This window comes from Leptodactylus fuscus, chromosome 1 (assembly GCF_031893055.1).
Source record: "Leptodactylus fuscus isolate aLepFus1 chromosome 1, aLepFus1.hap2, whole genome shotgun sequence".
Classification (NCBI taxonomy): Eukaryota; Metazoa; Chordata; class Amphibia; order Anura; family Leptodactylidae; genus Leptodactylus; species Leptodactylus fuscus.
The window spans coordinates 203,030,445-203,057,567 of record NC_134265.1 but is presented as its reverse complement, the minus strand read 5'-3'; the positions used below and the strand labels follow the sequence as shown (position 1 = coordinate 203,057,567).

Genomic DNA, 27,123 nt, shown 5'->3' with positions numbered 1-27,123 from the left:
AAAAAAAACAAAAAAGAATACTCATCTGTCCTTGGCGCTCCGTTGTCGCCGGTAGTGTCCATTCGGTCTCGTGCTGGCACCTCCTTGCTGGCAGTCTTGCACCTCATGTGACCACTGAGACCAATAGGATTTCCAGAAGTGAAACCATGAGACCAAACAGACACAGGTGGGGACAACCGGGTGCTGGGGACAGGTGAGAAGGCTTTTTTTAAAATTTTTTTTTCATTTTTACATCTCCCTGGTGGCCACCACAGTGATCACTCCAGTTTATAGACAACCTGTCTTAAGTGGTTGTCTGGGCCAAATATTTTATGGCCACTTCACTGGTTCCCCATAATGTATAGGGTACAGTGATGGGGCCATTATACTGTGTGGGAGCAGTAATGGGGCTAACATATTGTGCGGAAGGGGGATGTTAATGTGTGTGGGGCATATTAAAGAGGTTGTCCAGGGTTAAACTTTTTATGGCCTATACTCAGGATAGGCCATAAATACCTCAAACCTCACATTGCAGAAACACATCATCTTTGGCTACTACAGAAAAAAAAAATGTGTTTTATGGAACCAGCAAAGTGAATGAAATTTAATCAAATTTACCTCATCCGCACACTGCAGGAAAAAAAGATGTGGAACAGCATCAAACTCTAAAATGTGTGCGCTTCTAAAAACATGGCCGGTTACTTTCAGCTGCGCAATCGGGAGAAAGTATCGGGAAAATGCATCAAAAGCTCAATGAAAAACACTGTGGAAAAAATACATAGAGATTCGCCGCAATTTTTTTCCACAGCTATTTTTTTTAGCTGCGTCTCGCTGTTGGGCCTCATCCTTATTATCTCAATATACTGAGCATCATACTATAAGGCTGAGTTCACACAGAGTTTTCTGGTCAGGAATTTGGTTCTATTGGGAGGGTTAGAGTTCTATCGGGTTAGAGTTCTATTGGGAGGCTTTTTTGGAGGCTGATTTTGAGGTGGATTCCTGACCAAATAACTCAGTGTGAACTCAGTCTTAGGCTAAAGCCCCATGTAGCAAGACAAAGCAAAAAACGCTTATTGCACAAACTCCGCAGAGGTTTCCTCTGGGGACTTTCTGTTTCCTTTAGGGTAAGTTCACACAGGGTTTTTTGGTCAGGATTTTGAGGCCGTATTCCCTTCAAAATCTTGACCAAAAAGCCATTGAAATCAATGGGAGCCAGTCAGTTCTATTTTCCGGGAGCCGGTTTGTTCCGACTCCTGGAAAAGAAGCGAGGTGCTCATTCTTCAGGCCGTTTCGCCTCGAGATTCGCGAATACACTCCCTCCTCCCGACTAAGCCCATTCATTGGGCGTAATCTGGAGCAGAGTCCGTGACTGGATGCTGGTGCAGTGCACCAGCATTCAGTCGCGGCTACCCGTTTTTTTGGTCCGGAACCTGAGGCGACCTCCGCCTCAGGTTCTGGACCAAAAAACCCCGTGTGAACTTAGCCTTATACCTATAGGGAAACTGCAGGTGTTTCTGTAGGTATAAGTGACATGCTGCAATTTCCAAAACTGCAACAGTTTTGGAAATTGCAGTGTGTCTGCCGTGTGTGTATTTCTGCAATGTGTGGATGGGATTGCACTCACTATATACCTACACACTCAGGCCTGGTTCACATCTGCGTTCAGTAATCCATTTGGGGAGTCCGCATGGGGACCCTCCCAAACAGACTACTGAACGCATTAGCAAGCGGTGTGCAGTGAAAGCACACATAGACTATAATGGGGTCCGTGTGCTTTCCGTGTGGTGTCTGCATAGAACATGCGGACAGAAAAGTACTTCATGATCTACTTTCCTGTCCACATGATTCGTGCGGACACCGCACGGAAAGCACACAGACCCCATTATAGTCTATGGGGTCTGCGTACTTTCACTGCACATTGCTTGCTAATGCGTTTGGTAATCCGTTCGGGTTCCCATGCAGACTCCCCGAACAGATCACCGAACGCAGATGTGAACCAGGCCTTATACATATACCATATTTACTCACACAAATACATTATTATAGCACATATACATTTATATACCATATACTGTATAAGTCATATACGGTATATACTTGTATGAATACTATATATACACACATATATACATACACATTATTATAGCATACTGTATATAATCACACATACCTGTATACAAACATAAAGTACTCACACAGTATACTAGACACATACATTACACAAATGTACACATATATACATATTAAACATACATATTTTACCAAAATAATTTACTCACATATTCCAGCAGTAGTAAACCATCGCAGCAGACAGCTCCTGTCTTCCCCACACGCTACAATGTAAGAGGACTCACTGTGAGGAGGAGGGGGTGGGGGAGAGAGAGAGGAAGGGCAGGCAGCAGGGACGAGACTTCATAGGAAAGCAGCCATAGCTGCTGCAGATAAGTGAAGGAAGCGGCCATTAGCTGATGCTGAAGCTGCACATGCTGTCCTCCAATATGTGTTCAGCATCAGCTAATGGGGGCCCCTGTGTGTTGAGGCAAATGCATTGATCAGGTGCCGATCGGGCCCCGACTAATGCATCTGCATTGGTAAAATGAAAACTTTCAGTCAGGGCTCGGGGCCCACTGGGGTATTCACTGATTCCCCGGTGGGCCAGTCCGACCCTGTGGTCAGGTAAATCTGCTAGAGATAGTCATTCACTCTTCATTTGTCCGAAGAACAGAGCTGAACTGACACTCCCCGAACTGAAATTATACTACCATGCCACCCACCTGACCAGGGTTGTGCATTGGTGCTGGCCTGAAGACCTAAACCCCTGGATGGATATATCCAGTACTCTTTCAGATGGCCCCATGTTTTAAGTCTCACCCTTTGACATCTCTCATATCCCATCCTATCATCCCCATGCTTTACTCAATCAATACCATATAACTCTAAATGCTACCTGATCTTAGGTAACCCATGCACAACTGATACAGTTTTTCCTAATATAATTGGTGATGCGTTAGACTGTACAGAGCCATACGTTTTCGAGGTGAGTCAGGCTGGCGGTTAGGCTCAGACTTAGTACCCCCATGCGATCTCCCACCACTTGACACCTGGCGTGACATGCAGATATAGCACTTCTTGCAGTCATTTCCTCAATTATTGGATTTTCGGGATGAACACTTATGGGGAACACCTTTGTATAGGTAAAGGTCTCCTGTGTTACTTTCTATCAGTGATCTAAAAACTGCTCAGTGACCCACCTAATAGCAGGGCAGATCCAGGGCCGGGCGAGCCGGGCAACCACCTGGGGCCCCGCGCCACGGCTAGGACCTAACAAAATGCAGGTCGGGTCGGTCGGTTAGAACCGCGATCCCCTTAAGCTCAATCAGCCCATAAGCAAGTGAAGAGTAAAAGAGACATAGAAATCTGTTATATTCAAATTTCCTACTCCGAAATTATCGCGTCGGTGTGAAATACTTAAAGAAGCCCACAAAAAATGGGCCGGGCGAGCCAGCGGGGCCCTGCAGTCGGGACCTAACCGAAAAACGCAGGTCGGTTAGAAGCGTGACCGCTTAAAAAGCCCCATAAGCAAGCAATGAGTGAATCAACATGAAATACTTAAATAAAACCACAATCCGGTATTTTTTTTTTTTTTTTTGTAGAGCCCTCCTGGGCCTAAAGCGGCTCGAACTGAATATAGAATGGAATATTTTTATTCTATATTCAATTCGAGCCACAGAGGTCTAAAGAAAGCTGATTCATAAGCGCGGGGCCCTTACCCAACTCAAGTAAACGATTGAACGATAGGTAGGGGTACGTGCTACTGTGCTAGAAATAAAGAAATCAGTCATAAATCGAAAACTGTCAGTCAGTAAGAAACCAAGGATATTGCCTATAATTACTATTATAGCTATATCAATGTTCATAAATTGTATTCAATCTTAAAGAGGACCTTTCATCAGACCGGGCACAGGCAGTTCTATATACTGCTGGAAAGCTGACAGTGCGTTGAATTCAGCGCACTGTCGGCTTTCCCGATCTGTGCCCGGTGTAAAGCGCTATCGGTCCTGGTACCGTAGCGCTTTAGTGTCAGAAGGGCGTTTCTGACACTTAGCCAGGGACACCCTTCTGCCCAGCAGCGCCTATCGCGCTGTACTGTGTGAGCGGGGAGGAACGCCCCCTCCCTCTGCTCACACAGCTCGTCCATAGATGAGTATTATCAGGAGGGGAAGGGGCGTTCCTCCCCAGTCTTAGAGCACAGTGCGATAGGCGCTGCTGGGCAGAAGGGCATCCCTGGCTAAGTGTCAGAAACGCCCTTCTGACTGTAAAGCGTTACGGTACCGGGACCGATAGCGCTTTACACCGGGTACAGATCGTGAAAGCCGATAGTGCGCTGAATTCAGCGCACTGTCAGCTTTCCAGCAGTATATAGAACTGCCTGTGCCCGATCTGATGAAAGGTCCTCTTTAAGTTTTGTAGATTTGTAACAGGAAGACTCTAATACAGTATATTATTTAGAACCTGGTTTATCCAGACCTCGTTTATTCGGATCTCCAGATTATCCACATCCACTTATAATAAAAAATATTTTTTTTTTCTGGAAATAAAGTATACTTTTACAGATGATATTATGCACATTTAAATGGCCACGGGTTTTCAATGCTTTGCTAAAATCAATAGTAAAAGTAAAACGTACAGATTCTTCTGTACGTGTACTGTACTGCAGCTCTATCTGTGGTACTGTATGTTGACGAGGGATGAGTGTGTCAGTGGCTAATTTTTTCAAAAAATCCCGGGGGGGGGGGGGGGGGTCATGCTCTGGCCCACTGTGGAAGGAATTTTATACACTTGAAAAAGGGCTATTTGCCAGAAACGCGTTGTGTATGCCAATAAAGGAGTTTCATTTTACATCTACTGGCGAGCGCTGTTTTATCCTCGACCCAATCCCTTGAGGAAGTCGGTCCATTACATACCAGCATCCTACGTCCCTGTGGCGTCTACAGCTGCTGCCTCTGCTGCCTTACATGCTATTCTTAATGCACTAAAGGTTGTTGTGTCATTCACACAACCTTTCCAGGTGAGAGGCTAATTGTTTCTTTTTACCTACCAAGTGTTATTGATTAATGCACAAGGATCCGCTCGGTGTGGCCTCCTCTCTTTTTCTTGTTTTACTGCTCCGATTATTGGTCATGCTGGCTTGTGCCTGTAATCCATAGTTCTAGAAAAGAGTAAAACCACTCTTTTGTTCTAGAGTTTGAAGGTGAATGAACTTATACTCATGGAGAATCTCACGTCTTTCCGAAATGACACACCCAAAGTATTGAACAAATCCTGGTAGTATTGGATGGAGTTCTAATGGTCCACTTCTCGGATCTGCAGCTCCCCCACAGATACCTTAGAATACGCTATTGGATACACATATCTGTGTCTATGGAGAGGTGAGAGTGGAGGATAAACTGCTTGTAGCAGTGAGAGGAAATACTGCTGCAGAATCTAATGAGTTTTATATCACAACAGAACTGTCAGATCCAATTGAATTATTGTGACATAAAGTTATTGCTGGATAGTAAACATAGGTCTCAATGGGCGAAATTTACCCTTAAAGTAATCTTCAAATCAGTTTTGCAGAAGTTTGCCTTGTTGTAATTTGTGCCAAATTTATAAAAAATCATGTGATGTTTGATCAATTAGATGCATTCATTAGTATGACAAGTCTGTCCTGAAATGTTAGTCCAGTCAGTGGGCAGTGTAAAAAATGGAGTGAGTTTTTAAAAAATCCAAGCTGATAAACCTGGAATACAGACCGCTAGATAGGCGAACCTCGCCCACTTTACCTCTCACTCTTGAGAAGTGGAGTTGTGTGGAAATCAAAAAGTCACAACATTTTTACACAGATCCAACCATTACAAACATTGTCTCTCTGCTTCAACAAACCCTCCACCTTCCCTCTCCACAGACTTCAAGGGGCAGGCCTGGTACTTAGCTCCCACTGAAATGAATGGGAGCTGAGCTGCAGTGCCAACGTAGCCATCAGATATTATGGTCTGTCCTAAGGATTCTCTGTATGATCTAAATTAGGGCTTCAGAACTATTACATACACTCACCGGCCACTTTATTAGGTACACCATGCTAGTAACGGGATGGACCCCCTTTTGCCTTCAGAACTGCCTCAATTCTTCGTGGCATAGATTCAACAAGGTGCTGGAAGCATTCCTCAGAGATTTTGGTCCATATTGACATGATGGCATCACACAGTTGCCGCAGATTTGTCGGCTGCACATCCATGATGCGAATCTCCCGTTCCACCACATCCCAAAGATGCTCTATTGGATTGAGATCTGGTGACTGTGGAGGCCATTGGAGTACAGTGAACTCATTGTCATGTTCAAGAAACCAGTCTGAGATGATTCCAGCTTTATGACATGGCGCATTATCCTGCTGAAAGTAGCCATCAGATGTTGGGTGCATTGTGGTCATAAAGGGATGGACATGGTCAGCAACAATACTCAGGTAGGCTTTGGCGTTGCAACGATGCTCAATTGGTACCAAGGGGCCCAAAGAGTGCCAAGAAAATATTCCCCACACCATGACACCACCACCACCAGCCTGAACCGTTGATACAAGGCAGGATGGATCCATGCTTTCATGTTGTTGACGCCAAATTCTGACCCTACCATCCGAATGTCGCAGCAGAAATCGAGACTCATCAGACCAGCCAACGTTTTTCCAATCTTCAATTGTCCAATTTCGATGAGCTTGTGCAAATTGTAGCCTCAGTTTCCTGTTCTTAGCTGAAAGGAGTGGCACCCGGTGTGGTCTTCTGCTGCTGTAGCCCATCTGCCTCAAAGTTCAACATACTGTGCGTTCAGAGATGCTCTTCTGGCATCTTGCCACCTTGGTAGCCACCTTGGTTGTAACAGGTGGCTATTTGAGTCACTGTTGCCTTTCTATCAGCTCGAACCAGTCTGGCCATTCTCCTCTGACCTCTGGCATCAACAACGCATTTCCGCCCACAGAACTGCCGCTCACTGGATGTTTTTTCTTTTTCGGACCATTCTCTGTAAACCCTAGAGATGGTTGTGCGTGAAAATCCCAGTAGATCAGCAGTTTCTGAAATACTCAGACCAGCCCTTCTGGCACCAACAACCATGCCACGTTCAAAGGCACTCAAATCACCTTTCTTCCCCATACTGATGCTCGGTTTGAACTGCAGGAGATTGTCTTGACCATGTCTACATGCCTAAATGCACTGAGTTGCCGCCATGTGATTGGCTGATTAGAAATTAAGTGTTAACGAGCAGTTGGACAGGTGTACCTAATAAAGTGGCCGGTGAGTGTATATCCCATCTAATTCCTAAGTATAAGGTAATGGAGATAGGTCTTTAGAAATATACATTAAATTTAAAAAGTAACCTTTACTAAAGGATATAGAATTATGAAATAAAATACATTTTAGATTTTAGTATACAATTCCTTTCCATAAAGTATATTGGGGGGAGCTAAAATGTGTGTGTATGTATATATATATATATATATATATATATATATATATATATATATATATATATGTTTGGTCACAGCTGAGGATACACGCTAATAAATAAAAATTACATATGTATATTGCTCATTGTTAGGCCCGGTTCACATCTGCATTCAGTATTCCATTCAAGGAGTCTGCTTGAAGACCACCTCGAATAGGATACCAAACACATTAAAAAGCGGTTGGCTAAGAAACCACACGGACCCCATAGACTATAATGGGGCTAGCAATACTTGTCTCTCCACATGATTCGTGCGGACACACCGCACGGATAACACACAGACCCCATTATAGTCTATGGGGTCCATGTGGTTTCTTAGTTAACAGCTTTTTAATGTGCTCGGTATCCTATTCGGGGGGTCCCCAAGCGGACTCTCTGAACAGAATACCAAACTCAGATGTGAACCAGGCCTTAGTAAGATATGATAGCATAAAATATGGTGCAGTTCAGATGAATTTCGGCAGGAAAATATACCGTATGCACTGCTCACTAAGATATAATCATATAAAACATACTGCAGTACTAAGGATAAGCCATAAAATACTAAGATCTGGACAACCCCTTTAAAGTTTAGTTACAGGATATGTGTAAGGGTCTTTGGGGTCAGATTCCCCACCAATCAGAACAATAACATGCATTAAAACAAAGAGACTGACAAAAATATATGAAAAAATTCAAATTACATTTATTGATGCAGTTTTGTTTTTTTTTTTTCTTTTTTTATGATAAGCAACTTTCAGTCTAAAGAATTTTTACAATATAAAGAACATACAAATGACATGATATATATATATATATATATATATATATATATATATATATATATATATATATATACACCCTACACTGGACAACTAAAATCTAGGACTGAATTCTAACCCTACGAGCAAAATACAAAGCAAGCTCTTTGAGAGAATGCTTTATATCCCAAATACTGTCATATCATATAAAGAACAAATAGCAGTACAGTTTTATTTTTTTGTCTTTTAAATCCTGTCCTAATGTTACAGTATTTTACATCACACTAGAATAACGCAGACATTGCAGGAGGAAAAATAAAAGTATAAAAATTAAGAATAGGAAGGGTGTGGGTCAATAGCATAATTCTGTACAAAGTTGCTTTGGGATACAATAGAAAAAAATCCAATAGAACAACAAAAAGAGCACAGACATCTTTTGCAATGAGGTCCTTTATGTTTAGATAAAAAAAAAAAAAAAATCCTTCATAAGAAAGTTAAAATGTTTACTCTGTCGTGTAAGAGACAGTTCATATTTCCCCTTACAACATCCCTAACCCCTGCAGGCTCCAAAGAAGGGAGGAAGTAAAAAGCTCCCATGTGAAGTATATTTACAGTTACTTCATATCCTCGGCTTCTACGCCGCCTCTGTCTGTTCTGTAGCCTTGAAGGGGTTAATAAGCTTGGTTTAATATTTCACAGTAGTATTGCAGACCAAAGAGTCCCCACATATTTAAGAGTCAGAATGGAGATTCCTGTATAAAAGTGTGTTTGAGATATGTAGTGTATATACTCATGCATATATCCCAATGTTCATTTGTAGCTTTATCAGCATAGAGGCCTCATGTGGATCTTATGGGTGAACATCTGCTCCGAGCATGCTCTGCTGGTCTGGCATATCAGAAAGGTCTCCGGACCAAAGGTGGATCTCAAATACTCACTTAAAATGCTAAAGGAAATCTTTAAAAAACCCAAAAACCTAAGAGTGAATGAGGTTTGGCTGTGCTGGAGATCTATATCTTACAGAAGACTCTAGCGCCATCTAGTGGAAATGACGTAAACACCTACCCCAAAACATTTACAATGTAAACTTTCTATGGAAGCCTACAAGCGTGTGCAGTGTCAGTAAAAATGACACAAAGGACGCACGGATTAGTATCTATGTTATCTGTGATTTTCACTGACCTCATATTTTGAAATTGCATGGACTGAGCCGCAAATACAGACTAGTATAGGAACTGCTTCATAATTTGCAGCTCCTCACTACGGCTCGGACTGACAGCCACAAAAACTACAGCTATGTGTATAGAAATGAATAGAGCCATACTGTGACCCGCAATTACGGATAAAAAGTACAGTCGTGCGAGTGAAGCCTAAGACTTTATTAGGCCTGAGTCAATGTTGGTAAATGCCTCTGGGTTAAATATTCTGTGCTGCCCCCTCCCATTTACTGGTGGGAACATCTTCCTGTTTATTGGAAGAAAGGAAAAAAAATGATATTTATGTATATAGGAATAACTTGTGTCATAATTGTAGCGCCATTTTACACTGACCTGTTATACTCAATCCCAATGTGTAGACTAAGATGGCAACTTGTCCCTAACAGACAGAGAGTGAACATTTTATTTTTTTTCAGTAGTTTTTAGGGCAGGTAAGGTGGAACCCCACCACAGGCCCCTACATGGTGGAGGCACTTGGGCAATTGCCTAGTTTTTCCTTGCTATTATCTGGTTCTGACCAGGTGACTCTCTCTTTATTTTCTTACTCTATGCTTTGTTTGTAGAGAAAGAGTACAAATAATAAGCGATTAAGATAACAAGATACAATGGCCATATCATAATGTTCAGATCTACGTCCACACTGCTGAGAGCCCTCTTTATAGTGTCATATTAGGACAGGCTCTAAAAGATACAAGTCTTTAAGTTCTTACTCATTTCACTGATCCAAACTTCACATTATAGATGGATGACATGTCTACTTAACAATGGTTTCAAGCAACAGTACTGTATAAAAGGTAGGAGACTTATTAAAGAGGTTGTCCAACTCGTGATTTTTTTTCCCTATCAGTAGGTCTTTGGAGTATGGGAGGAAACCCACACAAACACGGGGAGAAAATACAAACTCCTTGCAGATGTTGTACTTGGCAAGATTCGAACCCAGGGCTGCAAGGCTGCAGTACTAACCACTGAGCCACCGTGCTGCCTTGTCCAACTCATGACTCTATTGTTTAATACTGCGGCTGAGGGGCCCCAAACATAACAAACCAGTCCGTCCTATTCCAGCAGTGGCAGCTCCGTTCACCTGTATACAGGTCCCAGGTCACCTCATCACATCTGGCATGTCACTGCAGTCATATGCCATTTGTGAAGAGATTATAGCCTAGGCCTGTTTCTGGCTACAGTTGTCCACTTGCACAAATTGTTACGTCCACCAGTGGATCTGTATAAAAACATCCTATACCCTGGGAGAATTGAGCTTCTTATGTTTACAGATGGCTCAGCTGAGTTGGACAACCCCTTGAAGATGTTAACAAATGAAGACAGACAGACCTTACTGCTTGGAAGACACATACATGGCTATTACAGGAACCTCACATAACATCCTCCAGTGCATCATGGCAACAGGTTTTCCTAAACTGACTTTAAACTACCTGGACATTTACAGTGAAAGAAATTTACCAGCAATAAAAGTCAATTGAGAACTTACTCCCAGTATTATGTTCCATGTGATAATTCATCCGGGATATAGTAAGAGATATAATGTCTACTATTGCGTACTGGTTTAAAGAATATTGCTTCAGATATATATATATATATATAGATATATATATATATATATATATATATATATATATAGAAAGAAGGACAGCATGGTCTCCTGATCTTTAGCTCTTGATCTAGCATATTTATTCATATAAGAACTAATATCTTGGGTTTCAGGATTTACATCAATTAGGTGGAAATTGTTATAAAATCCATTTGTGCATTTCTATTGGATGTGTTTTCAATTACGATGGGCTGAGATAGCAGGATTATTGCAGTACTGTTTCACCTCTAGTCTGTGTATACCTCTGCAACCAATCCTATGATTTCTCCAAAGCATAAAAGACTTTATTCATTTATCGCTTTATGTATACAGCTCCTATGCAGACTTATGTATCTCTATGGTTATAACAACAGAAATCCTGTGTGTAGTCTGATCCGGCAGTCATATGTTACTCCCTTTACCCTGGTTGTAAATGTAGGCATAGCCTTCAATAATATTTTAGTTGAACTACCATATACATTAATGAACTTCTTTAGTATGAAGTCATATATATTATTTCATTACTATGGAGGTCAGTGGTATGCAGTAAGGGTGCAGTGGGATACATAGACACCTGCCATTAGGATATCTGGCCGATGAGATGCTGCATTTTCAGGTTATGCTAGAATAGATAATATGCCTGTTTACCATTGGTTTAAAGAACTGCTTCTAGAACGTATGGTTTTTTTTTCTATATACCACTATGTATATTTTTTCTTTATCTATATATGACCCAGGTTGTACAGAGTAATACAGGAAGATTTTCAGACTATTCCATATGTTCACAGGGATAACATTCCAAATAAAAGAAGAATATGAACAGTGATCCGGGTTCCATTTTGTTCTGTCGCAGGCAGTAGGAGGTTGACGGTAGAGCCTATATTGTTGTATGACACTCTGCAGAAGGGGACTTTCCTTGTGGACTGCTGAATATTATGTACACTGTAATGGAGGTAAGACAATAGGAGTTTGGGTCTCCATATGATCCAGTAAGTAAAAAGAAATGTAATAATAAATAAAATCAGAAACTTGCACAGATATAGGTTTTAAACTCTTCAATGTCCAAAGATTTTTTTTTTCCTGGCACAAAAGAATCCCACGTTTCATGGTAGCAATGAAGCCTCCCAATACTCCTCCTTTGAAGCCGAGCTATATTTCTTGATGGGTTTCGGTTATAGGAGTTGAGGAATAATCCAATTTCTTAGCTGAATGTTGAACACAGTCTTGTGAGTTGTGTTTCAAAGTTGTGGAAAGATCTCTTGCCTTTGCAAGTTGGAATTTGGCAGAAGAATAAGAACGAACTTCACAAAGTTGTGGCTGAAATGTCCTTCTTCCACACCACTATTCAATAGGTCAAGTCATTGCAGAGATGCAGTCCATTTGCTCTGTAAGGATTTTTAGTGTCTGTAGAGGAGCCTGTAGGGTGGGAACTTTCCTGCTTTTAAATATACAATGTATTAATTTGTAATCCTCACTGCTAGGACACTGACAGTTCTCCGCTTGAGAGGCTCAATGTACTGGTGTATATGAGGATATCACACACTCATGGTCATGCTGGGAGAGTACTGTGCAAAGAAGAAAACAATGTCACATATAGCAGAGGAATACAGATTGGCAGCAATATTTAACAGAGTTGTGTCTGGTATTGTAGCTCGTCCCCTTTTCAAGTGAATAGTATGTTGCAAAGGGTGTAATGCATTGTTGGCAAAATACAAAATGAGCATGCCATGGATTTGAAGAAACATATATAAGCACCAGAAAGTTTCTGTAGAAATGTACATTAATAAAGAGTACAGCTCTTTCTGCCTTATTGCTTTAAAAGCCTTGAGTTTCATGCAGTGTTTCTTTAGGCTCTGTACTGTCAGACGTGTAGTCCTGTACCGCAGCAGACAGCCTGGGACCACCCACTTGACAGTAAATAGCCTAATTAGATATATAATATTAGGTGTGGAAATTAACAGAAAATATTGCTCAGGAATGGCAGGGGCTAGAAAGAAATTCCAACTGTGTCTGAATCAATAAAGCAGTGCCTATTAAAGAATATAAAGTCTCTTTAAGGCTGAGGCCCCACTTTGTTGAAAAGCTGTTTTTTTATGCAGATTTTGAGCCAGAATCTGAAACAGAAAAAGCTGCATTTCTGCAATGTGGGGCCTCACACCTATTGTGGAAGTTTGTGAGGCACCTTGTGAAACATAGAACACTTACACTTTCACTTTGGAAGGGGTTTAAGAAATTCCCGGCCATCTCTCCATCATCACGAGGCGTTCCTGGAGGATTATTCATCCCTGCCATGTTATTTGGAGAATTCTGTAAAAACATGGATACACAAAATGTATTCAGAACTGAATAGTACATGATCATATCTCAAGCATGGCAATATATCAAAAATGGCATCTTCCTCATCCCGAACAGCCTGTAACCAGGGCCTGGGCAAAATTAGAAGCGGCGCCCCAAATTCAGAAATATTGTATCTATTGCAGAGTCACATTCACTGGTACTTACAGGGGTGTCATAAGGTCTTTAAAGGAGTTAATTTCATATGTATGTAATTATTTACAAGCAGCCATTAACAGAGCTTATATCCAAACATTATTCCTGATAGTAGGAAAAGAATGGGGACTGTTGGGTGCGGTGGCCCTGGGTAATTGCCCAGTCTGCCTTCCTCTAACGCCAGCCCTCTCTGTAGCTAACCTATTCCTATGATAATTCCATTAAAAATGTCAAGTTTTGTTACCATTACAATGTTCCTCACAAGACTATGCAGTACTGGATATACATCTGGGGAGTTTATAGCCACAGAGTGTACTGTGTCTTAGTCTTCTCAGGAGGAGTTTCTGAGACTTAGCTATTGATCTACTGCTAGCATAGGTCACCAATATCAGATCCGACACCCAGCACCCCATTCAATGAGCTGTCTGAAGAAGCAATGGATACTTCCCTGCTTACCATGCACAGTTCTGTACATTGTATAGCCATTGCTCTTGGTATTGCAGCTCAGACCCATTCACATGAATGGGACTAGCTGTAAAAAGGCCATGTTCCCAATGAATGTGATGTCACTGTCCTGTGAATCAGATGAAGTGCTTCGAGGAGCTGATTGGTGGGGTGGGAAAGTGAGGACACCCATATATATAATATTGATTGACTAACTATCTTAACAATAAATCTTCCGTATTTCAGATCTGGAAAAGCCTTATATAATAACTTATGGCTTTAAAATATTGGCACCGATTAAGACAGATTCGGTACACACCCCCTATGTATGCAAATACAAACCAACATAAAATAAATGTAATTAGGGTTAAAAACAAAACAAAAATAGCGCAATGTTTTTGGCTTTGGTTGCCACCATAGAAGGTGATCTTTTTGCATTGCCTAGATACACAGCTATTAATCTATTAAGCTATTATATGTGAATACAGTACCTTTGGCAACACATCCATATCTCCAGAGCCTGTAAGGAGCAAAAGTCAAGACAATGAATTACCAAATCTAGGCAAAAGAGTGAAATGATGATTATTTAGCAAGGGATCAAGGTCAGTAAAACTTTATTATTCACTAAAGTAAATATAAAATCTAGTAATATATCTTCATTACATTGCACACTTTAGCCTTACATTGTAATTGAATAGAAGTATTACTGTATTTTGAAGACACACAAGCGTTTATACTTTTTTTAAAAATTTTAATCTGAAATATTACAAGATTTCATTAATATAATTTTTGAAAAAAATCTTAAATTATCAACATAACACAAACAAATGTTTGAGTGCAACTCATAAGAGACATTTATATGGAAAAAAAAATTGCTCAAAATGATCCATTTGAATCTAGGTTTATACATGGTCTGCAGTTAGTCTCATTGCCACTAGATGTCACTATAGTAACACAGTATACAGCTTCCTGCAAACTGCACAGACCACAAGCATATACTGTTCTTCCATGTGGATGTTGTATTATTTCATGACATTTTATTTTCTCTTGGGGTTCGAAATAACACCATTACTATAACTCTTTCCTGCTTGCAATGTTGTCCTCCTTATGACTGTTTTAAGAGGACCGGGAAGTAACGCTCGCAAAAAAGAATCTATATTAGATTTTGTGCTGTGATCTTTTCCCACCTTAGTAACAGATACAGATTACGTTTATTTTGCTTTATGCAGGTAACATTTTATGTAACCATATTTTATTAATACTGTTTTTTTCTCTTTGGTTTTGATTGTTATACATTATTCTGGTAAAAAAGTTAAAAACATTACATATTCACTAGTGTCTTGGTCATTGATTCTGATGGTTAGATATAGAGATAAATAAATATAAAAACATTTAATTAAGGAATCTACCTAATGATCCATTCATATGATGAGGTTCCATTGCACCCATTCCTCCCATTGGGCCATCGGGACCAGGACCCATTGGGAACTATAAGGAGAAAAAAAACACACAGGTCACAAATATAGCAAAATATTCTACAAAACACTGCTTCATGTAGGAACCAGCTCTGCCCATTATAGTGTAAGTGAAGTGTCCTGGAAGAGGCAGGAACAACAGTCAGGAGATGAGGGTGTAGACATTTACAGATCTTTTGGGAGTCCCTGTGGCATGTCCTATAGATATGCCACAAATGTTTGTAGGGATTATGCTAGCAAAATTCTTTATCCCTTAGCCATAGGATATGGGATAAAATGTTGATCTGTGAGTTGAGACCCGAGAGCAGGGTGTTTTACCCCTGTTCAGTATACAGCCGTGGACGCAGAATACGAGACTCCATTCATTTCAGTCGTGGCACCTGAAACAGCCAAATCATTTTGCATCATTTTCAAGTTCAGAGGGGTCTCAGTGGTCAGAATCCCACAGATCAGCAATTTATCTTATTTTATGGGCTTCCAAATTCCCCCCTGTCTGCTTTATAGTTAAATACCAATGACCCTCAGCCACTGCTAGAGGGAACAACTGCATACAGATTATAGATCAACTACTAGATTCAGTTTTACACATAAGTCACAGGATAGGTGACTTTTAATGTCTGTGGTCAGCATGGTGACCCCGAGCTGTTGTCAAATAAAATCCAAACGGAATAAAAACTAATGGAGGTATGTGTCTGTGGGCGCCCTTTGGCAGATTCTGCATTCATTACTTATATAAATGGAATCTAACACTTCTGACAGCAAAAGGATAAGTGGAAGTTCCTGATCACATCTAGCATGTGCCATTTAGAACACTATTCTTATATAGCAGAATAGTCTTTATACACTCTCCCAGTGACTGGGGCTGGATGGTCTACCTTTGCACCCTATATAACTATGCTTTGTGTAGGTGATAATAGAAGTATATTTACTTTGTCTGCCCTCATCCATCCCATTCACACAGCCAGGTTAACTTGTGTGGCTTATAATCATACAATATTCTTACATGAATCTAATACCATATATCATTCCTGGTTCTGTCACCCTTACTTACATTTGGCCTGCTTCCTCCGGGTCCTATTGGGTTCATCATTGTGTACATGTTCTCACTGGAGTTAGTAGAGTCTGCAAAAAAACCCACAACAGAATATATATAAGAAAACATAAATGACATAGTATCCAAAGTCCAGTTATATACAACTTTCTAATAGGCTTTTCACTGAAAACAGAGATCTTGATAATGGTGAGAAATAAATAATTCATTTACACATAAGAACCCCCCCCCCCCAACTCAGAGTAAAGGGACAAGAAAGCAAGGTATATAACAGATGTTCATATTTCTAATGTGAACTGATGCCATAAATTAGGTCCTTGTGATACTTCTGAAAGCATTAGTCCTTGAGTTATTGGCTTGCCCATGGCTACTGTACATCTCATTGAACAGTTAGTTTTGTGCTGTAGCCTCCGTATTTGCTCCATGTATTATTACTACCCTTGAAGATACAGCCTTTCTTCTGTCTAGATCTGTTTCAGGGCTGTTCATGTTCTAAAGCTAAACATATGCATGAGAAATCTGATAGTTTGTTCAGCAGAACTTTATTTGACCCAGCTAAATGTGCATTGACTATTATTTGTGTAGTGTCACATACATTTCAATGTAACCATTTATATATACACACCACATCAGTATATATCGCACTAACGTATATATGTTCTTCTTTTCACAACTATGTGAAATACAGTCCCTTGGCCATTGCTTGTACTGGTTTCTCTCTATTGACATGGACTATTTTACATTGGCAGACAAGTTACATGTTATTCATGTCTACCATACTTTTTTCTCTATATGAGCTGTCACAAACATATCTTTGTGCTCTTATCTTGTGATCTCCCAGGATTGCTGTGTTCACTATATTGTTTGTATCTATTGTTCTGTTGTATCTGTGTCTGACAGAATTCGCACTTATAGACTGAACCGTTACACCATTGGATTGTACTTACAGATTTATCACTAATAAAAAGCCTACTTTATCCATCTTAGGGCTCATTCACATTATGTTTTGGTTATCAGTTTAATTAATCAATTTTAAGGATACAAAAAAATTGATGCCAAAATGGCTTCCTTCGCAACAGGAATTTTTAAAGACTCCCAGACTTGCCAGTGCTGTGGAACTGTAGAGCCCTACCAATGGCTGAATACTCACTGTTGGGTTCTTCAATATACTTCCTATTGATTTTTAACAGGGTACATTATCAATTTTACTTAGTGTAACACTCTGCTTTTCCCATAGCCTTAGGGTAGGTTCATATTACCGTTGGATGTCCGTTATGATAGTGTCCGTTTAAAAAAAAAAACACAAACGGACATCTATCATAACAGACATTAATGGACAGTAACTGATGTTAATGTGTCTGTTTTTTAACTGATCCATTTAATAAAAAAAACAAAAAAAAACCCAGATGTTTGACGTCCCTCATAAAACCATTTTTTTTATCACGAACACAAAAGTTCTGCATGTAAGATTTTTTTGACCAGACAAAAAAAATAACGAGCATGTGACGGATTTTGTGTAAAACGGACACTAATGCTCACGAGATAAAGTAACCATTGAAACTAATGGAAATTTTAATGGATTTGTGACGATTCCGCTAGTGTCCGTTGCTAAAGTCTGGTAACGGCCAATAGCAATGGAAACCGATGGTCACCAGTGGTAGTGTAAACGATCCCTTATATGGGGGGGGGGGGGGAGAACATTAAAAATGTTATTTTCCTTAGTAATTTTAGCTGTGTTTTGCTACTAGTGATCATAGGCTCACTATCAACTTTTGATACTGGTTTGTGATCTATGTTCTGCTGTGAATGGTTATATTATTATAACCATGGCTGTGGTTACACGAGATTTCCAATTCATTGTATTCCTTTTTTTTTTTTTTTTTAATTTTAGTTTGACTTTTTTTTTTAATATATATATATATATATATATATATATATATATATATATATATAACATAACAAAATATAACAAAAACTAAATACATTTGGTATTACTGTGACTGTACTGGCTTGCAGAATGCAGGTAACCTAAGAATAGGAAATGATGCCATTGTGAAATACAATTTGTCCTGGAACAATAAAGGCCACGTATAGGTATGTCAGAAAAAGATATAAAAGTTATGGGCCTATCTCTTCATGCTGTCCAAATTTGGAGAGCTTTCCTATTATAAAGTTAATTAAGCTTCAAATACTTACTAATATGGGTAAACCAATGTTACTAGCATTTACCCTTACCAATGGAATGAAAAAAACCCTTTAATATTTAGGAATACTACTCGCCTCACCAAGCCCTGATATATATACTTAGATCAATAGCCAAAAAAACTGCAAAACGTCACAAAAATACCCATATCATGGGCAGGCAGAATAGCCAGATATAAAATGGTAATACTACTATCAATATCATGCTAGTTCATAACTATATCTTAAGGAGATAAATACATTCATCTGGGCAGGCCAATTCCTGGAAGAGCCTAACTACTCAACAGCTATCAGAAGCCAAAACCCTCATCACTCCATCTCATGACATGGAAAGATGGTATGATTCTTTTAGCCTTATTCTGGGAAACAATAAAAGACAATTGGTCCCCAACAAATGCTTAGCTGGATGAAATAAACCCCTGCACTAAACTCATAATATGATTTATAAGACTGTTGGCCATAAGACAATATTCATAGCTGTAACGGTCCGCATAGACCATTTAACCAAAGACTTCTAGGACTCATCAAAAAGAAGAAACTTCTCTTATAATGCCAATGGTTCCCATCTACCCTGGCTTCTTGTAAAACTAGTAACATATTTAAGATCCATGGCTCTTACAAATCTCCTTGGCAAACCTTGTACTCAAAAGTTCAATATTTTTGTTATTCCTCATCCCCACCCCACCCAAAATGGGCTTTGGAAGATGCTTAGCATCACAGCTAAGTCCCATTCACTTAAATGGGACTGAGTTGCAAACAGGCTGTATAACAAACCAATGTGACATCTGGCCTGTGTAGTGCAAATGGTGCTCACCTGAGTGCGGCTGTTACTTTGAGCAACTAAATTGTGGGGTTTCAGGTGTAGGACCACCGTTCTAATGTTATTATAAGGATAGGTCATCAATATGGAAGTCCTAGAAAATCCCTTTAAGCACTGCTTCAGCTTCCACAAATCGTTAATTGGTCATTAGATTAAGCTAATTTTGTCACACAGGTCAAGTACTCTCATCTTGGCCATTATTCCTCTAAATGCATAAGGCCAAGCTTCTGTAGCACTTTGCAAGAATGTAGGATTATATACTGGACATGTATACTGTGACATCTCTGGAGAAAAAAATCAGATAAGTGAAGACAATGAAGACTTTACCATCTATGAACTGAAATTCTGGTTTCCGCAGCCACCAAATATGGCATCCACAGTAGCCCATAAAACAAACCGTGACCTCAGATTAAAGTACCCTTTCATCTAAGGGTACAGTAATCTGGATGAAACTTCCAGAAATGTATTTGTTTGCCACCAAAACAACCGTATTCAGATGATTAGAACAGATTAGTAGTGGAAGAAATTTTAGCAGCAACTCTGTTATATGTGAATATTCACTGTTACAATGTATAGACAGTATATTGAATAAGCTAACAGTAGCATAATGTAATGGGATTAGCATCACTAATACTTCCAATACATGTGTAATTTGTGTACCTTCCGTATATAGGATCAGCATGTGTACTAATAAACTACTAAATCTGCTGACAATACTTCCTGTTATGTGTCTTGTGACTATCCACCACTGACTCTCCTCTGCTTCCTGCTCCTGTTCTCTGTCCTTAGTGACCTAATTTCTTCAGACACATCCCAAAAGCAGATGGAAGAATTCAGTTGCTGGCCAAAATATCAACTATGAGACCATGGAAATGCTCTGGGAGGACAAATCTTATTATTGTCTGGAGTCTGACTGTCCGGATTAGGCCTTGTCAGGAGAACATTGTTGGCAGAGATCTCTGGGTTCTGTATACCTGAACAATTTGCTCTTTTAATACTTGTGTTCCTATCATATTGTTCCTGTAGAAACATAACTGTTGGTCAAGTGCTAAACTCTTAGGCTGTAAATAATCCTCAACATAGTAGTAAATGAAATACAATCATAAAAATGCTGGAGAACTTGGACTCATTCCATTCTCTTTTGGGAAGTCTATGTCTGTTTTACTTCTGAACTACCCAATGGAAAACTCATACCCGAAAACATATAGAATGCAGATTGGGTCCTAAACTATGACGGCTCTAGCTTAATGATTTGAACACAATGTCCCAAACTAGAGCCATAAAGGGTTATCTGTGTTTCAGCCACAATAAGTTGCCACTATCCACAGGATAGGGAGTAACTTGCTGATTGGTGGGATTTTGACCACTGAGAACCCCACCCAGTCATGAGAACTGTAGGCGGTAGTTAAAAATGCCTGCCACTATCCTGTTAATTTCTGTGGAGCTACTGGAGATAGCACTCAACTTCAACCATCTCCAGCTGATCCATTGAAAAGAAAGGAGTGGTCAATTCTCGTGATCAGTTCGGGTCCTATCACTGGTATAGTGGGTAACATACCTGGAATACCCCTTTAATAGAAATTACATGAGAAGGTATGAAGATGAGTAAATAAGACGACTATGTATCAAAAAAATGATTACCTCCAGGACTGGGCATTATAGGTGTGCCAGGTGGGCCTCCGCCACCTGGAGGACCCTAGATAAGCATACAAATAGAAGAGTTATTGGTATATGTTTAGAAGAATGAAACAGATGATTCTACAATGCTTTCACCATTTTCTCAGATGATGCCAGCTTTACAATCTGTAAGGATGGAGTGATAGCAATGAGGCTTTTATAATGGAGCTAATATGTAAAAGCAACATAAAAAGCTCTGATTGGTTGCTATTGGCAACAAGGCCAGTTTTCTGTTAGCTACAAGTAGAGAGACCCCCCCCCCCCAAAAAAAAAAAAGCAAACAGGCAAAAAAATAAGTGAATAAAATCTCTCACCACATAGTTTCCTGGCGAAGATGATGAATATGCTATCTAGATGTGAAAAAAAAATGTACAAAAAATAGTGAGACATTAAGTAAACTAAAACCATAGTTATTTAAGCTAATCCAGTGTGTGAGCGCCATGTTATCAATGGAATGTTTCTGAAACAATAGCAATATGACAATAGAAATAACAATAAACAAAGTTGTTACTGTATCTCCTGTCTGTCAACAGAATTAACATGTATAGCTGGTACTCTAAGAGCATGTAACAGAAATGGTAGCAAATCTTACAGCATCTCTAAATTTTAGGAAAAAAACATTTTACACGTCCCAAAATACATATGATCTGAACTATCATTAAAGGGGTTGTCCCATCACAAGGATCCTATCTATACTGCTTGTTAATGTGGATGTAAGACTTTTCCTAAATACACTGCTTCAGCAAAACTGCTTTGTTTGTCCACTATATCACTTTATTCAATTCTTTGTGGCCACAGCCCTGACTTATCTGCTCATGAGTCAAATGATGTATCTGCTGCTCTCAGGGGGGAGGGAGGAGGGGCTAAGTGCAGGGAGCGAGCCTTTGTTTCTAGCTATTCCTGTGTCTACACCATGTGACCTAGCTTCCTGCTATCAGATAGGGGAGAGGAGCTGCTTGCATTTCTTCTGTTCTCCCAGTTATCAGGCTAGCTAATTCAATTGTGTTCATTATGGCAGAGACAGGCAGTCTCTGTATGTAACACAGAATGGAGTTGCTGCTGCCTGGACTTTATAGTCCAATATGGGTGGGCGGAGCTACCCGTGAATTTGGGGGCGGAGCTAAATGGCAGGTTGCTTGTGAAACCCCGCCCACCAAATGATGCAAGAAACCAGGAAGAAAGAAGATTTTACAGCGGTGAAGACTGGTGAGTATGCGACTTGGGAATACCCCTTTAAGCTTCTGAGCCACAATGTAAAATCTATAATGGGGCCCCCACCTATGTAAATCTGGAGATTTCTTATATTATAAGGCTAAGGCCCTATTCACATCAGCATTTGGCTTTCTGTTTGGGGACCCCCCCTAACGGAAACCTATACGCATAAAAAGCGGTTACCAGGGAAACCCGCAGACCCCAAAGCCTGTAATGGGGTCCATGTGGTTTCAGCATGAAACATGCGGAGAGAAAAGTTCTGCAAGCAGCACTTTTCTCTCTGCATGTTTTGTGTGGAAACCACATGGACCCCATTATAGTCTATGGGGTCCACGGGTTTACCTTAGTTAACCTCTTTTTATCCGAACAGCAGGGAAACCCGAATGAAGATGTGAATTGGGCCTTCGGCTTCACATTCTTTTTATGATACAGATTTTGGTGTGATTTTTCAGTCCAAACCCAGTAATGGCTACACAGAGAATGGGAAATATAAAAGCTCTTATACTTCTCCCTGTTGCTTAACACACTCCAAGCTTTGGCTGAAAAATCCAAAGGGAAATCTGCAATAAAAAGGCTGCTCTTCTGCAAAATGGGGCTTTAGCCTGAAGAGGCTTTTGGGCCCCCTAAGGCTCCAGGGCAGAGCTCAGAAGTGATTGCTAAATCTACACCCCCTATAACTACACCACTGCTGCTCTCAAACCTGAATGGTGTATGGACTAGAATACTTAAAATCAGCACAAAGATAACTGTAATATACAAAACTGCATAACTTTTTATATTTTATTAGTAACATGTTTCACAAAGTGGATAAATATATTATTTAATTCACGCTATTATTTTCTAAACTAGTAATGATACTGATCTCTAGAAATGAATTCTGCCATTTCACTATTTACGGAAGAAAATAATATGAACTACATTAACAGATCTGTATGAACAGAGTTGTAGTTTTAGCTCATTTTGCCTTCTTATTGATTTTAAAAGACTTACCGAATTAGCATTGGGGTTCGGCCATGGACCTCTCCCACCTGGACCCCTGTAAAGAATATTTAGAAAACATTTTTTGTGACAAAGAAACTGAAGACACCTCATAGCATAAAACCAAATGAAAGCAAATGTGCATGGACTTACATATTCATTCCAGGCATTCCAGGTCCACCTAATGAATTTGGAGGAGGTCTCATTCCACTGCCATAGTTCTAGGACAAGAAAAATTCATTGCGTAAGATGGATAAAATGTCTGTAATTAATGTTTTAGTATTATCATATTTCAAGGAGAGGCTATGGGATTTAGAACACAACATTTCCTAACAGGTTACCTGAGGTCCCATTCCTGCCATGCCTCGCGGTGGATTCATTCTTTGCATGGGTCCTCCCATGTTTGGATGTCCTGGAAAACAAGCAGCAAAGTTGTAATCCTCAGATGGCATTTACATATACTTGCATACATAAAGAGTGTATTGTAAATATAGCAAAGTGGTCACACACTTAAATGGATGAAAAAGCAAGATGCATACTGATGATAGAAATATACCGTACAGAAGATATAATAAAATCCATATGAGAAAGAGTCAAATAAAGGATCAAGTAATATAGGTCACAAAAAAGACAGTTTACTGAGATTTTAGCTTGGAGAAAGTTTAGCTAAAATATATATATCTTAAAGGAAAATGAAAAAAAATGAACCAATAATGCATCCTGCAAAGTGTACATCTTACACACACTCAATACAACAGAAACTATTGAAATATGACCACCTGCTCCAGGATAGTCTTCATGTGGTTTCCAACTTAGAATATATATTATTATTCCATGAGTTATGGTACCAAACATGGTCATGGCACAGATCATCATGATTTGCTTCTTGTCAAACTTTCCAGCTAGTTTTCAGAACTTGAGATACTCTAGTACACATGTTATAAGAATACAAATGGCAAATCAGGCATTTCAGTCACCATGTGAATGTAATATTATATCCGTAGCCCATCTTGGTCTCCGCCTTGCTCTGCCCATTTTCATAAAATTATTACAATCTACACCAGTTTTCTGGAATAGAGGGTGAATAGAAACAGCACCCAGTAAAAAAAGAACGAAAGGGTGCACTACTAGTTCTTTGCACTACAAAGCATGTATGAAGCAATACATTTATGGGAAAATACCATTCTAATATTCCTTTGGAAAGAAGCAAAAATATAGAGGAACAGTTGAGATATTATACAGTGGTGCAGGGGTGTAACTTGAGGGGGTGCAGTCACACTGTGGCCCAGGAGCCTTAGGGGGGCCATATTCACTGCCATCAGTATTGAGATTGTAGCTTCCCTCTTGCCCACAAGCCAAGGAGACCCACAGATTACCCTGACCACACTAAGGTTGATCAAGAATTCGCTGTAGGGATGAGGTAGTGGGCCCTGGACAGAAAATTGCACTGGGGCCCACAAGACTTTAGTTACACCACTGCAGTAGTGTGTATGAACCTTCCACTTGCTACTAACCTTTGATCGCAAATGTGTCCCTACTAGAGGTGGCACATCAACACAAACAAATACCATATATTTGATAGGTCACTGTTCTATTCATTGACTTCATTCTCTGTGAAATCCAATGGAAGTTCTTATAATGGATAATGTTATGGCCAATTCCACAGAAGTTTAAGTCTCATGATAAAGATTGTGTATCTCACTCAATTGCAGATACTCTAGGACTAGGTGATAGTCATGGTAAATCTAGATAATAGTCTAAAAATATCAATAAAATATTGTTCCCCGTTTTGACCAATTCCCATGTTTCTTCCTATTATTAGAGATAGCGAATAAATTGAAGTACAAAGAAAACAAGATAGGCCAGTTTTAAAGAAGCAGAAAAGGTCATCGGAATTTGGAAATAAGGTCTACCAAACATAGTCAATGTCAGAAACAGTGGCCAAGCAGGCAAAGAGCTGGAGCGTTTGTCCCCACCAGTCATGGACATAGAAGAGATTGTTAAGGGGGTATACGATGTTTCACAGATGAAGCCCTAGAGCTGCTCCACATGTAAGCAGGACCCTTCTCATTCTCCCACTCCTGTATTTATAAGACTTACTCTAGACATGGAAGCTGGCCAACCCTCAGCAGTTGTTGAAGGCATTATAGCAGGTAGAAAAGGGCACATTATGTGGTCTAAACGGCTGTGAATTTCCATTGCTAGTGCCAGCTGCTGAGCAGCGCCTCAAAGGAGAGGTAATGGGACTCCTAGCGTCGTCCCTGTGCTCCTCCTGCCACCTCTTCTCAAGCAAACTTAGAGTCACCATATGGTGTTAAAGCAGCGTTCAGCGATTCTAATTCATGTACTTAGGATACACTACACAAGTACTCCTTAATGGCAGGGAAGGCCTGTCTGGGGAGTGCTCAGCAAGCAGCCTGCTCTGCTTTAGAAGGCGGCTGTAAAACGCAGCCCTGGTCTTGGTGACACCGTCATTATTCTGCACTTTGTCCTTTTATTTGCCCAGCACTAATGAGCTGGCAGTGGGCTCGGAAACATGTCCTGTAATCCATACAAGAACATTAGCATATTTCACAGGTTATATATTTCCTGGGTTCTTCACGTCAGTTCCATGTGAGAACAGACCTATAGCACTGAGGATAATCTGTGGCACAACCACCAGCATAAGTTATACACTTGAAAACAGAAATAACCCTTTACCACACGGTGCCCAGCATACAAAATCAGGCTATTTCATAAACAGATATGTGGCCTATTCATTACATTTTATTGCCATATTTGCCAAGGTCCCAGGAAACCATTTACATTTGGGCAAATTTAGTGGCAACGCTGTGACCCTGACTTACTAGATGTCACGTTTATTGGGCGTAATATGAAATAAAAAGATACAAGGCTGGCATTTATGGCCTTTATGGTACATTGACAGTTAAAGTGTGACAGGAAAAGTCTACCATTACCACAAAACAAAAACTATAGTAAAAAAACCCCCAATGCAGTGAAAGACAACCGTTTCTATTCAAAACCACAGATACAACAATAACATACGTGGAAGCAACACATATAAATTAGGGCATGTTCACACTGTGGGCTCAAAATCAGCGCTCTGATTGAAGTAGGACACTAAAAAATAAACGCTCTGCTTGATCTTTCTGCAGAACCAGCACCGCAAGCCAGTCTACTGATCAGGTCCATTCATAGGGGGTTAGTCAGTGACTAAATGCCATAGCGGAAAGCTGTCTAGTGGAAAGTGGAGAGGAATTTGAGAACCTGTTCATTGTTTGCCATGTAAACACACCCTTAGGATACTTTTAGATAGCTATAATACAATAGGAAAACACGATCAAGAAAATATAGGGTCATTTCTCAGAAAAAAACCCATTAGAAAAGGAATGAACTACTTGGTTCAGGCAGGGATGGAAAAATTGGGACACAATTCTTAGAAGTACAAAAAAAACCCCAAAACCATGGAAGCCTTCCCACCCTACCCTTTAGAAACAGCTCGCCCCGATATGTATTGCTATGATTATTTAATGAATGTCACTACTATTATTAAATCTGGCAGATATTTCAGTTATATGTTATTAATAATGACCACAGGCCCTAATGAGAAGGCATAGGCCCAACATAGCAGGTCGCAGCAAAAAAGTGCTGTGGGAAAAACCAAGGCGGAAACTTTTTGCGTTTTTTTCCCATAGTGATTTTCACAGAAAAGTTTCCTCT

The 27,123-nt window shown here is 40.0% G+C and overlaps 1 protein-coding gene across 2 annotated transcripts in view; it reads right to left on the bottom strand.

Annotated features, from left to right (window-relative positions):
- The window catches only part of SSBP4 (single stranded DNA binding protein 4), a 584,851-nt gene that overhangs the window by 272,115 nt on the left and 285,613 nt on the right, over positions 1–27,123 (bottom strand). Inside the window, exons 9-18 of one of the 2 annotated variants that reach the window (XR_012717245.1) lie at positions 23,745–23,815; positions 23,557–23,624; positions 23,416–23,461; positions 21,528–21,563; positions 21,178–21,232; positions 16,515–16,585; positions 15,398–15,476; positions 14,480–14,508; positions 13,260–13,361; positions 11,293–12,619 (exon numbers count right to left, since the gene is read on the bottom strand). Coding sequence is in view for 1 of the 2 variants with exons in the window: in XM_075282260.1 (XP_075138361.1) it covers positions 12,590–12,619; positions 13,260–13,361; positions 14,480–14,508; positions 15,398–15,476; positions 16,515–16,585; positions 21,178–21,232; positions 21,528–21,563; positions 23,416–23,461; positions 23,557–23,624; positions 23,745–23,815 (587 nt within the window). In the remaining variant the exon portion in view is untranslated. Of the gene's footprint in view, positions 1–11,101; positions 12,620–13,259; positions 13,362–14,479; positions 14,509–15,397; positions 15,477–16,514; positions 16,586–21,177; positions 21,233–21,527; positions 21,564–23,415; positions 23,462–23,556; positions 23,625–23,744; positions 23,816–27,123 lie in introns of those variants that run through there. The other variant, XM_075282260.1, reaches the window with a different exon arrangement.